Genomic DNA, 15,142 nt, shown 5'->3' with positions numbered 1-15,142 from the left:
ACATTTCCTCATCTTTTCATCCATCTTTCACTGTGAGGCTTCCCATAGTCTAAGTCTCAACTGATACAAGAATAGAGTACTACTTAACAGTTGTTTGTCTACTATGCTGTAAACACAAATAAATGTTTATTAAATTATAGTGAGGCACCACAATGTTTTTAAATTAAAGATTTTTTAAAGAAGAAATTTGGTATGCTTTAAATTATATACTTAATTTCATACTCAGAAAAACTATTTTTTCCAAGTGTATATATCAGAGAGGTTGGAGAAAAATTAGTAAAATTCCTGTCAATCTATTTGTGATGAACTAGAGAATTCTTTTTCAGTTTAACATGTTTTTCCCCTTTTCTGATGATTTCAAGTATCAATGACTCCACTGAACAAATTCAACAGTATTTTACTTGGTTAAGACTACATTTTTTAAAAATGTTAATCAAAATTCTTTAAACAAACAGGCTAAATACTAATTACACAGACATAAATAGATACATTAATCTAACCAGTTCTGAAATAAAAGTTTCAGAAATAAAAAATAAATCAAAAGGGTGATGCTACCATATTATCACAGTTTCTTAGCCAAACAAAGGTAAAATAAATCCCAGTGACTTCAAATTTGTAATCATATAAATATCTCCGCCCCAGAAGTATTTTCTTTCTACCAAAAGATAGTTTCAAGCCAAATGATGGAAAATACTCTATAAAGGGCTCTTAAATATTATCTGAGCCACAACTATTGCAATAACAAATAATGTATACAACAGAAGGGATAATCCTAGAAAAAAATTACTATCATTATAAAAGGAGAAATATTAATTTTTAAAAAGGGGAATGATAGTGTTATTTCGTGACTGCTACATTTTAACCCAATTAGTTTAGAAAAATAAAAAATACTATAATTATGCAGTAAGGCAAATGCCACTATACTCTCAGACTTCAATAAACCTCTGGGAACAAATGAATGCATGCATTCAGGAAGAAAAAACAAAACAGAAACACTAGTCAACTCACAGGTTTTTAAATCTAAGAAAAAACTCACTTCTAGAATTCATTTTTAAGGATGGTTTATAAGTCGAATCAGCTTTGAAAATAACACAAACCATTAATAGTTTTTGTCAAGTATCTGAGATATGATCTGCTTAGTAAAGACAGTGATTCAATTAGATTACTTTTACTACACAGTTGTGTATATAAAACAGCCTAAAACAGGCTTTAATTGATACAAAATAAAGGAATTAATATAAATATGAGTATGTTAATGAATTTCAGCTTTTTAGAAGTTTAGAGCACAGACACCTATTCTCTTCTTTGACAACTGTCTCAGAGGAAAAAAAAAAATCTAAACCATGGCAGTCACTGATCATGTAAGTAATGTGAAAAAGCCTGCAACTCTTTAATTCTCCAGGACAAAAAGCTAATCAAGGAAGCCTTTCCTGCCAGCTTATACCCTGTTCTTCCAAGGATATAAAATTAACACTGCTGGCTTCTGGCCTGTGAAGAAACAACTAGTATATTTTTGGATCACAAAGGACCTGGGAATACACCTAGATTTAGAATTAGCATTAAGTCTGGGTCAACCACTCAGAACTATACAGAAGTCTCAAGGGCAAAGGATGGCACACAGCTGAATTATTTTTCAAGTAGAAGAAAGCCTCTGGCAAGAAGGGGTTTTTATCAGGAAGAAAGACCTGGAAAAGGTAGACAGCTCAGGAAAGTGAATGTAGGGAGTGGGAGTGTTGGTGGAAGACAGTGAAATGGAAGGAGTGAGCTTTTGGGATGCATGTAACCCCAAGTTGTGAGGTCTCTTCTAAGCTCATCAATGATACTCAGTACTTAACCACAGCCCACGTTACAATAATGCCCCCTCCTGGATACAAGTGTTCTTAGCCTGGAATATTAAAATTTAAATAACTACCTATTTTTCAGACCTTACTCTTTCTGTCTTTCCGAGAGATGTTGCTTTAAATCTTGACTCCCTGAAATATTAATTTCTCCCTTTCCTTTGCTCCTTCTCTTCATAAAGTTTAAATATCATCCGCTAATCTCTCTTAAGTGTTTCATTTCCTTTATTCTCCTTTTCAATGTAATTCAGAGCATTACATTAAAAAGATAAATTAATAAGTGAAAATAAAATTTTAGCCTGGGTATGGTGTGTCATGCCTCTAAGCACTTTGGGGGACTGAGGCAAAAGGATTGCTTGATTCTAGAAATTCGAGATAAGCCTGGGCAGCATAATGAGACTCTGTCTCTAAAAAAAAATAAAATTAGCTGGGCATGGTGGTGCACAGCCGTAGTCCCAGCTACTCAGGAGGCTGAGGCTGGAGGATTGCTTGAGCCCAGGAGTTTCAGGCTACAGTGAGCTGAGATCATACCACTGCACTCCAGCCTGGGCCACAGACTGAGATCCTGTCTCTAAGTCCCCCCTTCCCAGCTAAAGACACACACACAGACACACACACACACACACACACACACACGCATTCTCTCTCTCTCTCAATGATAAATAACCCCTACTTTCTACTCTCGGTAGAAAAAAGTCATAATCCAAGGCAGTTTTACAATTGAACTCTATCAAGTTTTTAATAAACAGGCATCTTTTATAAATTATTCTACAAAATAGCAAAAGAGAAAACTGACCAATTTATTTTAAAACCATGGTTGTTCATGATGACCAACGAACATGGACAGTACAAGAAAATCAAAGGCAAATTTCATTCATTAGTATATATATAAAAACCCGCAATAAATAGGCTAATCTATTTTAAAATACATGCAGGGCAGGAGTGGTGGCTCACACCAGTAATCCTAACACTATGGGAGGCTGAAGTGGGTGGACTGCTTGAGCTCAGGAGTTCAAGACCAGCCTGGACAACATGGTGAGACCCTGTTTCTACTAAAAATACAAAAAATAGCTAGGCATGGTGGCGGCACATGCCTGTAGTCCCAGCTACTTGGGTGGCTGAGGTAGGAGAATTGCTTGAGCCTGGGAGGTGGAGGTTGCAGGGAGCTGAAATTGCACCACTGCACTCCAGTCTGGGTGACAGAGACCCTGTCTCAAAAAAATAAATTATAAAGATAAAAAACATGCAAAAACTCATTTGCCACTCCTGGAAGTGACTATTAGTAATTAAAGCAAAAAAGTAAACAAGTCTCCTGCTTTTCTAACATTTAGGGTAACCAAAAAGCCCCAGTTATTAAGGGAAAGCTCCCCTTTACAGAAGAGCTTTAACCAATAAATGAAGAAAGAATGGCAGAATTACAAAAACAATGTTGCAACTCCTAATTAAATAACTTAGATAAGGATCATCAATGAGTATTAATACCATCAGATAAAGGGCTGATAAAGAAATGAATAGTCACATAGTACCCAAGTATCACCCTCAGATATTACCTATTAGTCACAAGGGGGTAATTATGATGGAGAGATCAGGTTATCACAATTGTAATCCAGTAATCAAGCTTAGCATCACTCAACAGTTGGAGAGATGTGCTACTGATATGACACACTATGAAGGACACAACATCACTTGGGAGATTTTCTTGCCAAAAAAGTTCAGCCTAAAGTGAATCAAGCTTCTTTTCTTTTCTTTTCTTTTTTTTTGAGATAGGGTCTTGCTGTGTCACTCAGGGTGGCATTCAGTGGTGCCATCATGGCTAACACCTTGACCTTGAGAGCTCAATTGATCCTCCCACCTCAACTCCCCAGTAGCTGGGACTACAGGTGCATGTTACCATGCCTGGCTAATTTCTGTATGTTTTTTTTGTAGCGACCGGGTCTCACCACATTGCCCACACTGGTCTTTAACTCCTGGGCTCAAGCAACACACCTACCTCAGCCTCCCAAAGTACTGGGATTACAGGTGTGAGCCACCGAGTCCAGACAAACTAGATCAAAATCAAGCTTCTTAATCTAACTTCCAGTTTAAAGGAAACATAAGGGATAGATAAAATCTAAATGTGAGAATGCCATCAGACAAACCCAGGAGGGGGGACAGTCAAACCAAGCCCACCCTCTTCAATAAGTAGATATTATGAGGCAAAATGTAGTATGTGTGTAGAGAATATTCTAGATTTTTAAAAATTAGGAAGGTGTGGTGGCTCATGTCTATAATCCTAGCACCTTGGGAGGCCAAGGCAAGAGGATTGCTTGAGCCGAGGAGTTCAAGACCAGCCCTGGCAACATAGTGAGACTTCACCTCTACAAAAAAAAAAAAAATTAGTTGGGCATGGTGGTGTGCACCTACAGTCCCAGCTACTTGGGAGGCTGAGGTGAGAGGATGGCTTGAGCCTGGGAGGTTGAGGCTGTAGCAAGCCATGGTTGTACCACTGCATTCTAGCCTGGGTGACAAAGTGAGGCCTTGTTTCAAAAATAAATAAATAAAAAATTTAAAAAGAAAACATATAACAATACAACGTATGTATGGTACAGCAAGACTCTAGAGGGAAACTAAATTTCTTGAGGGGAAGAAAAATGTTTGTGAACCTAGGACAATTCTGTAAATGAGGAACAAAGAGGGGGTTATTTTCTATATAAGAAATTAGAATATAACACAAAGCTACAGTTATTAAAACTGGGTTGTGTAGAATCAAACAAATAGATTCACAGTGAAAACAGCCCAGAAATGCCCATAAATATATGAGAATTTACTGTATGACAAAGTTGGCATCAGACTTCAGTGGGGGAAAAGATAGATTAATAAATGGTATTGAGAAAATCAGCTAACTATATAGAGGAAAATTAGGTTGGCTCCCTACGTCATACTATTTAAAAAAATATAATCCAAATATCGAAATGTGAAGGGTAAAACTATAAAACTGACATGAAAAACACAGAAAAACATATTTGCATCCACAATGTAGGAAAGGATTTCTTTTTAAAAAGATCAAAAGCACACAAAAAGGGGCTATACAGGTTACGTATCCCTTATCCAAAATGATGGACCAAAGGTGATAGACTATTTTGGATTTTGGAATATTTACATTATACCTAGCAGTTCAGTATCCTAACTTAAAAATCTGAAATTCTCTAGTCAGTATTTCTTTTGAGTGTCCTGTTGGTGCCCAAAAAGTTAGATTTTGGGGCATTTTGAATGCTAGATTTTTGGATTAGGGATACTTAGCCTATAATTGCTAGATCTGCCCATATCAAAACGAAGAATTTGACCATATCAAAATAAAGGATTCTGTTCAATGAAGAATATTACGAACAGTTAACAAGTAACAGATTAGGAGAAGGTTTTTTAAGAGACTGAAACAGCCAAAAGTCCTCCCTAAAATATACAAAATACACAAAGGATGCCTACAAATCAGAAGATAAAGAACTCCAACTGTAGTAAATAGGGAAAGGATATGAATATGCAGTTCACAAAAGGGAAAACTCAAATGGTTAATGGATATATAAAGAAGTGGTCAACCTCACTGTAATCAGATAAATGTATATTAAAACATTTTGACCACTTTACACTGATTAAATTAGCAAAAATTAGAAAGTTGGATAATATCCAATCATGATGTAAATATGGTAAAGCAGTTACTTTTTCATGCACTGGTAGTGGGAGGATAAACTTTTGTAGCCATTCTTGAGAGTATTATGCAGAACCTAATTAAGCTAAATCCTATATACAGTAACACAGCAAGTCAATTCTTGGGCATACACCCCAGAGAAACTATTCCATAGTCCTCAAGAAAAAAATATATATTTCTGCAGTGTTGCTTATGATAGTAAAGCAGAGACAAAAGCAAGCTTCAGTGCACAGCACTAGGGGAATGGATAAGTAAAATGTGGTACATAATAGGATATTACATATTACAAATAAATAACTAGACTTGTATATAGCAACATGGAATAAATGGAAGACATACAGCACTATGTTATTTATGTACATAAAGTATATAAACTCACAGATATGGGAAACCTTGAAAAACAGGATAATCTGAAGGATGTATGTACATTAAAAAAGCAAAAGTGGTGTGGGTGTGGTGGCTCATGTCTGTAATTCCAGCACTTTGGGAGGCTGAGGTGGGCAGATCAAGAGATCAGGAGTTCAACACCAGCCTAGCCAACATGGTGAAACCCCGTCCCTACTAAATATACAAAAAATTAGCTGGGCATGGTGGTGCACACCTGTAACCCCAGCTGCTTGGGAGGCTGAGGCAGGAGAATCACTTGAACCCGAGAGCTGAAGGCTGCAGTGAGCCGAGATTGCGCCATTGTACCCCAGCATGGGCGACAGGGCAAGACTCTCTCAAAAAAAAAAAAAAAATGCAAAAGTGAGTACTTAATGCATTAGTGGGAATGAGAACAGAATTACAGATGAGTAATGAGGGACACATACACAAACCCTAAAGAACGGTCTTTCAAGAATTAATGATGGAGGTAGGCCATTGATACAGTTTGGACATCTCCAAATCTCTTGTTGAGATGTAATCCCCAGTGTTGGAGGTGGGGCCTAGCGGGAGGCGTTTGGGTCATGGGGGCGGATCCCTCATGGTTTTGTTTAACTGTGGCACCTTCCCCCATTTCTTGCTCTTGCTCACTGCATGAGACATGCTGACTCCCCTATGCCTTCTGCAATGATTAGAAGTTTCCTGAGGCCTCGCCAGAAGAAGACAACACCATGCTTCCCGTAAAGCTGGCAGAACCATGAGTCAATTAAACCTTTTTACTTTTTCTTTTTTTAGACAGAGTTTCGCTCCTGTTGCCTAGGCTGGAGTGCAATGGTGCCATCTCGGCTCACCTCAACCTCTGCCTCCCGGGTTCAAGTGATTCTCTTGCCTCAGCCTCCCAAGCAGCTGGGATTACAGGCATGCACCACCACACCTGGCTAATTTTGAAATTTTAGTAGAGATGGGGTTTCTCCAAGTTGGTCAGGCTGGTCTCAAACTCCTGACCTCAGGTGATCCGCCCACCTTGGCTTCCCAAAGTGCTGGGGTTATAGACATGAGCCACCACGTCCGGCCACCTCTTTCCTTTACAAGTTACCCAGCCTCAGTATTTCTTTATAGTAATGCGAAGAACTAACCCAGCCATAAATTAAGAAATATGAACAAGTGAGTTCAGTGAAACTAAAGTCTTAAGAAGAACATAAAAGAAAAAAAATCCTATAGAAGAAAAACAAAAGCCAATGCACAGGAAAAAAAAGTAACTCAAACAAAGTCTAACAAGCAATTTGGTTCAGTTATAAGAAAAAGTGTTCGATTCATTTACTTTTAAAACTGCATATTCAACATAAGCTTATTGAATAAATACATAAAATTAATATACTTAAGTCTTCAAATTCTACAAGAAGAAAAGAAAAATGAGCTGAAAAAAATAACAATGAAATGACTATGTAGCCAGCCTTTCCATCTTGAAATCTTTTAGAAATTCAGCACTAAGGACAGTTATGCTGCAGTTTCACAACAAGAATACAGCATTTACAACCTCCAGCATTTGTCCCCTCAACTAGATAAAATCAGCCCAGAAACTCACCCTAAAATGTTAGGTCCCCAAAGGACAAAGGCCATGTCACACTAAAATACTATGTAACAGCACCCAGCACAGACCTATTTTAAGTAAGCACTTGTTCCTGATATGTAACTAGATTGCCCTGTGTACCTCTACTATTTCAGCTTTTTTGGTCTAGTACAGTTACCAAAATGAGTAACTCAAAAAAAAGAATAAGATTAAGTCAAATCACTGCCAAAATAAGCTACCAAAATTATCTCCCTTATTAGCACTGACAGCAGAGACTATAGGCTTATCCTTCCACTCCTGTACCTTTGAATACTAATATACTTTGCATACTAACAATATAATTTTGATTGTTTCTCTCTCTAATCTCCAGAAAGGAATATAGAGTTCAGATCAGGAATCCACTTATCTTTGAGCTTAACACAGTATGGCACACAAAACTTGCTTAACAAATTTTTGTTGAAATGAATTACTGATTTAATAAGAAAAGTCAATTGGTAGTTGAGTATATGTTAATAAATATAATTAATCTTGCAGCTCTTTTGAACAAATAAAATAACCATATACTAGCATATCTGGAAAAAAGACAATTCCAAATAAATTATAAGATTAATAATTTTATAGACACAAGGAAAATATGCAAAACATATCAAATCAACCCACTCAGCTATGTCTGAGCTGAACAGAATCTATGCCTATCTCTTATAAATGGATATATTCTTAACCTTACCAATGGGAGATTCTGGAGTTAGCCCCATGCTTTGAAGCAATGCTTCAGCTTCTCTTCTTTTTTTCTCAAGATCTGATTCTTCTTGCACAGGAGCAACAGCTTCCTTTTTCTGATCAGTCTGAAATGTTTAGGTTAAAAACTTAACGTTTACATATAGCAGGAAACATTTGTTTGCAAAAATGTTTTAAATGATATGCTAACACTATATACTTTTAAGGCATGAAGTTAGTTTTGAGTACAGGTGAAGTTCTTTTTATAGTCATTAAATGAAAATCATTCTCAACAGAATTCTAGTAAATAACCTCCAAATGATATGTACTAAACTGCTCTATCTTTATACGTAATCAAGGAGTTTCCACAAAAATTTTCCTAACAAATAAACTCAAGAAGTACATTCAACTTCAAATTATCTACAGTATGAAATTGCTGTGTATGGTTAGGAACAACAGACAACTTCCCCCAAGTGACACAAAAGGTTAGCTATAATATCACACACTATGAAAAAATTAAAGTGCAATTATTTAAGAGGTAAAAAATTTTAAGTAAATGATAACATTTGTTGAAAAAGTAAGAGTATCACAAACTTCTGTAAAAAGTCTTCATTTTATTTGAGATTGGGTTTTATAAAATTAAACTCACTTTCGCATGACACAAAACATTTTGTTATGAAAAATTTGCCAGCTTTTGTCTCAGGCATTTATAGTTTCAGCAGAATCTTCTAGTTAAACTTGATAAACTAGATCATCCAAGACGTCGCAAGTAAAATGCAAGCTTTTCAGGGAAAAGTTTTTTTATATAAATCTCAAATTCCTATGTCAACTAGACAACTATTACTCATACACTGTCTGGAGTGAATTTTGTTAGCCATAATATTCTATGCCATTTTGACTTAAAAGTTCTAAGGAAATTTGATCAAAATAACAAAACAGGTTGTAATAGCAAGCTGATGCTTCACTGTTGATAATATTAATAGACTCACAGTTTAATACCATTGTGTTATCTCTTGTAACATTTTTATAAACTTTAGTTTTTTTCCCCATTGGTCTGTGTGACTCAACAGTTTTATAAACTTTAAATTAGGTATCAATCATGCAATAGATACCCCTTAGAAGCCACTTTTGCCACTTATGACCATCCTTAGAAAATGAAAATGAAACTTGCTCTCAGCACGGAAGTGTTTAGGGCTATAAATATTATTTTGGAATAGCTCTGCCAAACGGAATCATGCTTCGACCAGTCAGCTTTTAATCTAATAGCTAATGTAAAGCGCCAACCCTCTTATAATGTATCACAGAAAGGTTCAGAATAAACTGCAAATTCTTCAATTACAGGCCTTTACAGCATCATAGCAATGCTGTGCATAAATTGTACCTTCAACTTTTCTACCATTTATTTTTCTCTTAGTCCCCAGGAGATTTCTGGCAGCCTTGGCTATTATTTAGGCTACCGCATATAAAAACTTGGTCCTAAAGACACACAGGAAAAACTATCTTACACTGGCTATTTAAAACATATCTGTAGTAAAAGTACGCTGATATGTCTACAGAGTTTCCATAGGGATAAATGTATATTTCAGTGCAGGAACAAGTAAAATATGTTCAGCTCAGGGTCAATGTACATTTGCTGTATATAATGTGATGCATATTTTTGTTTATTTTATTTTTATTTATTTATTTATTTATTTGAGATGAGTTTTGCTCTTGTTACCCAGGCTGGAGTGCAATGGCGTGATCTCGGCTCACTGCAACCTCCGCCTCCTGGGTTCAAGCAATTCTCCTGCCTCAGCCTCCTGAGTAGCTGGGATTACAGGCACGCACCACCATATCCAGCTAATTTTTTGTATTTTTAGTAGAGACGGGGTTTCACCATGTTGACCAGGATGGTCTCGATCTCCTGACCTCGTGATTCACCCACCTTGGCCTCCCAAAGTGCTGGGATTACAGGCGTGAGCCACCGCACGCGGCCATGATGCATATTTTTGATACAAAAAAATCAGAAGTACCTGGACCACATTTATGGTACCATCAAACCTACTACTCGGTAAAAATATTTCAACGATTGACTCATAAGAGATAAGAACAAATCCCTTAGTCAATTAAATCATCTATTTCGTATATTTTATTTGCCATTAATATTATTTATTCTGACAAATCAGAAGTTCAGACTAGTAAAATATTCAGGTAAATTCAAAGTCCAAACTAAGTTGATATATATACCATATTTATGAGCTATAGATGTCTTGGCTAAGTGTGCTGGCTTATGCCTGTAATCCCAACACTTTGGGAGGCTGAGGCAGGGGGAATGTTTGAGCCCAGGAGTTCAAGACCAGCTTGGGTAAGATGGCAAAACCTTGTCTCTACAAAAAATACAAAAATTCACCTAGCATAGTGGCATGTGCCTGTAGTCCCAGCTACTCCAGAGGCTGAGGTGGAAGGATCACCTGAGTCAGGGGAGGTTGAGGCTGCAGGGAGTTGTGATCATACCACTGCATTCTAGTCTGAGTGACACGGTGACACCTCATCTCAAAAAAAAAAAAAAACAACCCAAAAACCAAAACACAATATAGATGTGCCTTACTGTATAATAAATATATTCCTAGACTAAATATGTAAATTGAACTTTTATAAATCAAATTGTGGAAATGCACCAATCTATATGAAATTCTATTATTTTTAAAAATTATATTTTATCAGTTTTGTCATTTTCACATATCTTGCCTCTTTAAAATAAGATTCACTTATAGTGCTATGTCTGCAGTCAGAACTGCTAGATTTTTAACTATCCTGAAATTATTAGGTTGGTGCAAAAGTAATCACAGTTTTTGATATTACTTTTAACCACAATTACTTTTGCACCAACCTATATGTAAATATATATGTGAAATAAACCCAATTACTTTATGCTGTTTATTAAAAAAAAAAAAAATCAAACATACTTCTTTTTTTTTCCTTTCTTCTTCTTTTCTTTTCTTTTCTTCTCTGATTTGGGCCAGTCGCTGCTTCTTACGTTCCAACTCAGCCTTTAATTCACTTTTGTCTGACATGTTTGTGACCTTAGAAACATACAATCATTGAAAGTAATCATTACATTAGTAAAAGCAGCACAGTTGAAAAAACTAGTGTTTCAAGAAAAGAACTGTCCCAAAGGTCATATAGTTCAATGCTATCTAAAAAGAGCACAAAAACCTTACTTTTAAAATAATGGGGCCGGGTGTAGTAGCTCACTTTGGGAGGCTAAGATGGGGGGACTGCTTCAGGCCATGAGTTCGAGACCAGCCTGGACAACATAGTGAAACCCCCCCATCTCTACCAAAAAAAAGGAAGAAAAATAAAAAACTAGGTGGGCACGGTGGCATGTGCCTGGTGCCTGTAGTCTCAATTACTTGGAGGATCACTGGAACCCAGAAAGTCAACGCTGCAGTGAGCCGTGATCATGCCACTGCACTCCAACTTGGGCAACAGAGCGTCTCTAAAAAATAAACTTTTAAAAAATAAAATAAAGCATACATATTATTACTAAGACTTGAAAAATGTATAAACAAATGTATATAATAAATATTACCTATAGCTAAGCATAGAAGCTAGCCCGTCCTAACCACTTTAATTTCTCATGCACAAACTTAACACAATGTCTCAAAGTTTTTGATGACAATATATTAGGGTACCCGAGATAAAGGTCAAAACCAGCTCTTAAAACAGAGGACATGGTTTGGCATTTAGAAGTTCTTCAGCTATATGACAAAGATAAAAACTATTGCCAATTCTATTGCAGTCATAGAAACTTGATAAAAAACAATAGGAGGTCAAACTGAAAATTCCTATACGTTCTAAAAGTGCTGTAGTATTACTAAAGACAAGCAAAACGTAGAAGTTACCATCATTACCTATCAAATCAAATTAACTTTGTCTCTCTCCACAATAACACTTTACCTATACCTCTGATGGCACTTTTAGTACAATTATTTGTGGACATACCTGAAATGTTCCCTATTAGATTACAATGTACTTGAAATCAGGGACTGTCTGTTAGTCATTGTTGCTGCCTTCACAACACCCAACAGAATGACTTTAACATTACAATTGACACTGGGTACTGAATAATGCATAAGGTAAACAGAATTACAAACAGAGCTTCAAAAACAATTGCATAAACACTACTTAAGCTTCACTTTTAGGAAGAAGTAATTAATTAGATTTTTTTTGTTATTATCATTATTTTTTTTTCCAAGTAGCCTAGCAGCTGAGTATAAGGCAGGAGCCAGGAACTGGTTGCCTTCTCCACATTATTGACTTATTGCCCAATGATCAATCTCTCTCAATGTCTCTGTACAAGTGAAGTATTAAATGTTTCAGAGAAAGAAACTAGGCGAATAACCTCTGAAAAACTGTATTTAGGAGGAATCTCTTAAAAAGCATAATAGTTAAATCTGAATAAATGTAAGTTATTCAAGTGGGAGAAATTCACCTACTAACAAATGCATAGAGCAAATTTCAGCTACTGAACTCCATAAAGACTGGGCGAATTGGTAATTTTTAAGCATACGAAAAGGATGAAAAGTTGACATGGCAGACAAAACATATACACAACATCTTCCAAGATTTGTTTGAACAAACTAAAAAAAAAGCAACAGACCGTGTTTCTCACTCCACCCTTTCTACACCTCTAAACAGCTCCATACAAACGACTAGTGAAGAGAACTTCCATACCTAACTGTATGCTACGCTAGGCACATTATTTTTTGTTCAGCGTCAACTGTAAAACAGATATACTAATTGATATTAAAATAAGCGCATTTAGTTAAAACCCAACAACAAAGTCTGACCAGCTGAACTCTAGCTGACCAATCCTCTTATCCTCATAAAGGCCAGAGCCTTCCTCCATGACTGACACGTTCACATTCTTGTAACTCCAGAGAAGAGAAAGTCTCTAGAGTTTTGTGCTACAACCTCCGTGTTCGGGGACTTTCCAACACACAAAAGGTGAGGGGAAACACTATTAAGGCAAGTAAAAAAGGCCTTTATTTGTCAAATGGGGCAAGGCGAAAAGGAATCACTTTCTCCCCAGGGGTCATGGCCAGGAGGGCGCGGTCCAGGTCAGGGTGTCCAGGAGAAGAAGCTGGTGGGCACCGGACAAGCCTCAAGGCTCCCCAGGCCGCCTCTGGAGGGTCGAGAAGGGAAAGGAGTGGACTCCTCTCGCCGGGCCGCCCTGAGTCACCGCACCCAGGTCTCCCCGCCTTTCCGCCCCAAAGCCGGGCCGGGCGGGGCTGTCAGCAGGAACTGCCAAGCTGCCCTTCGAGTTGGGACGTGGAACACCGGCAGGGAGGCCTTGAGGGAAGAACAGTCAACCCACCTGTCAGGTGGCTGGAGGGGGAAGAGTCCGCCCGCCTGTAACCTCCCGGTAACGCCCCTCACCTAAGCCCCCAACACCAACAGTCACCACCACCAGCTCCGCGGCTCTGTAAGGCACACAAAGAGGGATGGGCGGCGGCTGCTACGGCGAGAGCTTAGGGACAAATACCCTCACCAGAACGAGGTCGCTCTCAGAAATAAAAGGTGGGGGTCCTGCTACGAGGAACTGTAGCCCTTCCGTGACTTACCTGACTTAAAGCAGAAGCCAGTAGATAAAACAAGGAACCCAGCCAGCTCAGGGGCCTGAAGTGTTTCTACTCTGGCAAAAACTGGGAAACTACGCCTAATATCCCTGGGCCAGGAACGCAACTACCACCGTCGCCCTACAAACTGACACAACCAGGAAGAACTACAAGCCCCGATAACCTGCGTGCGGCGAGCAGTGCATTCTGGGAATTGTGGTCGCGGGGCGTCGCAAGGTGTGCTGGGACATGTAGTCTGTCCCAGCCTTTCGGTTTCCCACTCCAAGGCCTCCCTCTGTAGAGATTAGGAGGAGAAGCTTCTCTTTAATATATTCTGTCTGTTGATCCGTGCTCACGGTTTAGTATGTGTTATAGTGTAAGATCTTGGCCCAACATTGGCAGAATTTTAAGAAGTGCTAATTTCCAGTAGTGAACCTATGAATTACACTAATGCACATCTGGTGAAGACGTGAAGTAGACTTTTTAGGATGTAAAGCATTTATATATGCACATACATATGTAAGTTTTAGGGAAAAAATGCCTTATAGAGGCTTTATGTGGCGTCTTAGGCAAAATCTAAATAAAAATATGTTAATCGACATAGTAAATAATTCTTTAGTATTCGTTGCAGTGTAGTAGCATTTTGGTTTTCTCTCAAAGAATTTTAGGAAAGAAAGTATTTTAAACCCTCAAAAAGTATATTAAACCCACAAACCAAGCTAGAATGTTTTCCACAGATTTTTAATATACAAAGAAAACAAAAGTTACTGGAACAGGAATTTACCAGGAATGTATGCTTTGATACACGTTTTTAAAGTTTAAACAATTTAAAGCATTATTTGGCAGCAGTTAAAACTAACACCAAGGCAATATCTTTCCTATGTTCTAGAAAACTGACTGTTTTATGTTTGGTATAGTGAATTCCAAGTTTCCCTTCAAAGGTATCAATATGTCAAGATGTTCAGTTCTTTGTCCTCCAGTTTAAAGTTTATCTTCCTTGAAGTTTCAGTAAACAACCTTTTCCACCAGTTCTAATCAGTAGTTCACAGCTTTTCCCCCAGTCCCCTGCTCCATCCTGACTCATCCTGGTCAGCTGCTCTGGTCACCTGCTCTGGTCACCTGCTTTGATATAGGTCACCCCTAGCTACCTGCTCTGACCTGTCCTATAACTGTCCTTCCCACCAAACTACCCACCCAGCCACTCTGGCTCCTACCCCTGCTCCCTTTAAAATAGCCAGTTGGAATTAGACTAGACTGTGCAATCTATTCCTAGCCAATAGGGGAATGACACAGCAGTAGACGCTACTTCCGTCAGGAATAAAAACTCCTTCCCCTCCCTTGTCCTGGTTCCATCTGTGAGCCGCACCCTTCT

General features: G+C 37.9%; 1 protein-coding gene across 13 annotated transcripts in view; it reads right to left on the bottom strand.

Annotated features, from left to right (window-relative positions):
- DYNC1I2 (dynein cytoplasmic 1 intermediate chain 2) overlaps window positions 1-13,935 on the bottom strand; it is a 56,267-nt gene extending 42,332 nt beyond the window's left edge. For 5 of the 13 annotated variants that reach the window (XM_012462385.3, XM_012462389.3, XM_012462395.2 and 2 more), the window contains exons 1-3: window positions 13,777-13,935; window positions 11,116-11,232; window positions 8,181-8,298 (exon numbers count right to left, since the gene is read on the bottom strand). In XM_012462385.3, coding sequence (XP_012317808.1) covers window positions 8,181-8,298; window positions 11,116-11,223 — 226 coding nt within the window. In that variant the 5' untranslated portion in view covers window positions 11,224-11,232; window positions 13,777-13,935. Of the gene's footprint in view, window positions 1-8,180; window positions 8,299-11,115; window positions 11,233-13,529; window positions 13,649-13,776 lie in introns of those variants that run through there. The other 8 variants (XM_012462384.2, XM_012462388.3, XM_064373386.1 and 5 more) reach the window with 3 other exon arrangements.
- Between the last annotated feature and the right edge of the window lie 1,207 nt (window positions 13,936-15,142).

This window comes from Aotus nancymaae, unplaced genomic scaffold, assembly GCF_030222135.1.
Source record: "Aotus nancymaae isolate 86718 unplaced genomic scaffold, 86718_ANA_hifiasm-v0.15.2.pri h1tg000008l, whole genome shotgun sequence".
NCBI classification, from domain to species: domain Eukaryota; kingdom Metazoa; phylum Chordata; class Mammalia; order Primates; family Aotidae; genus Aotus; species Aotus nancymaae.
Note: the sequence above shows the minus strand (reverse complement) of the source record. Positions and strands in the feature narration are given on the sequence as shown.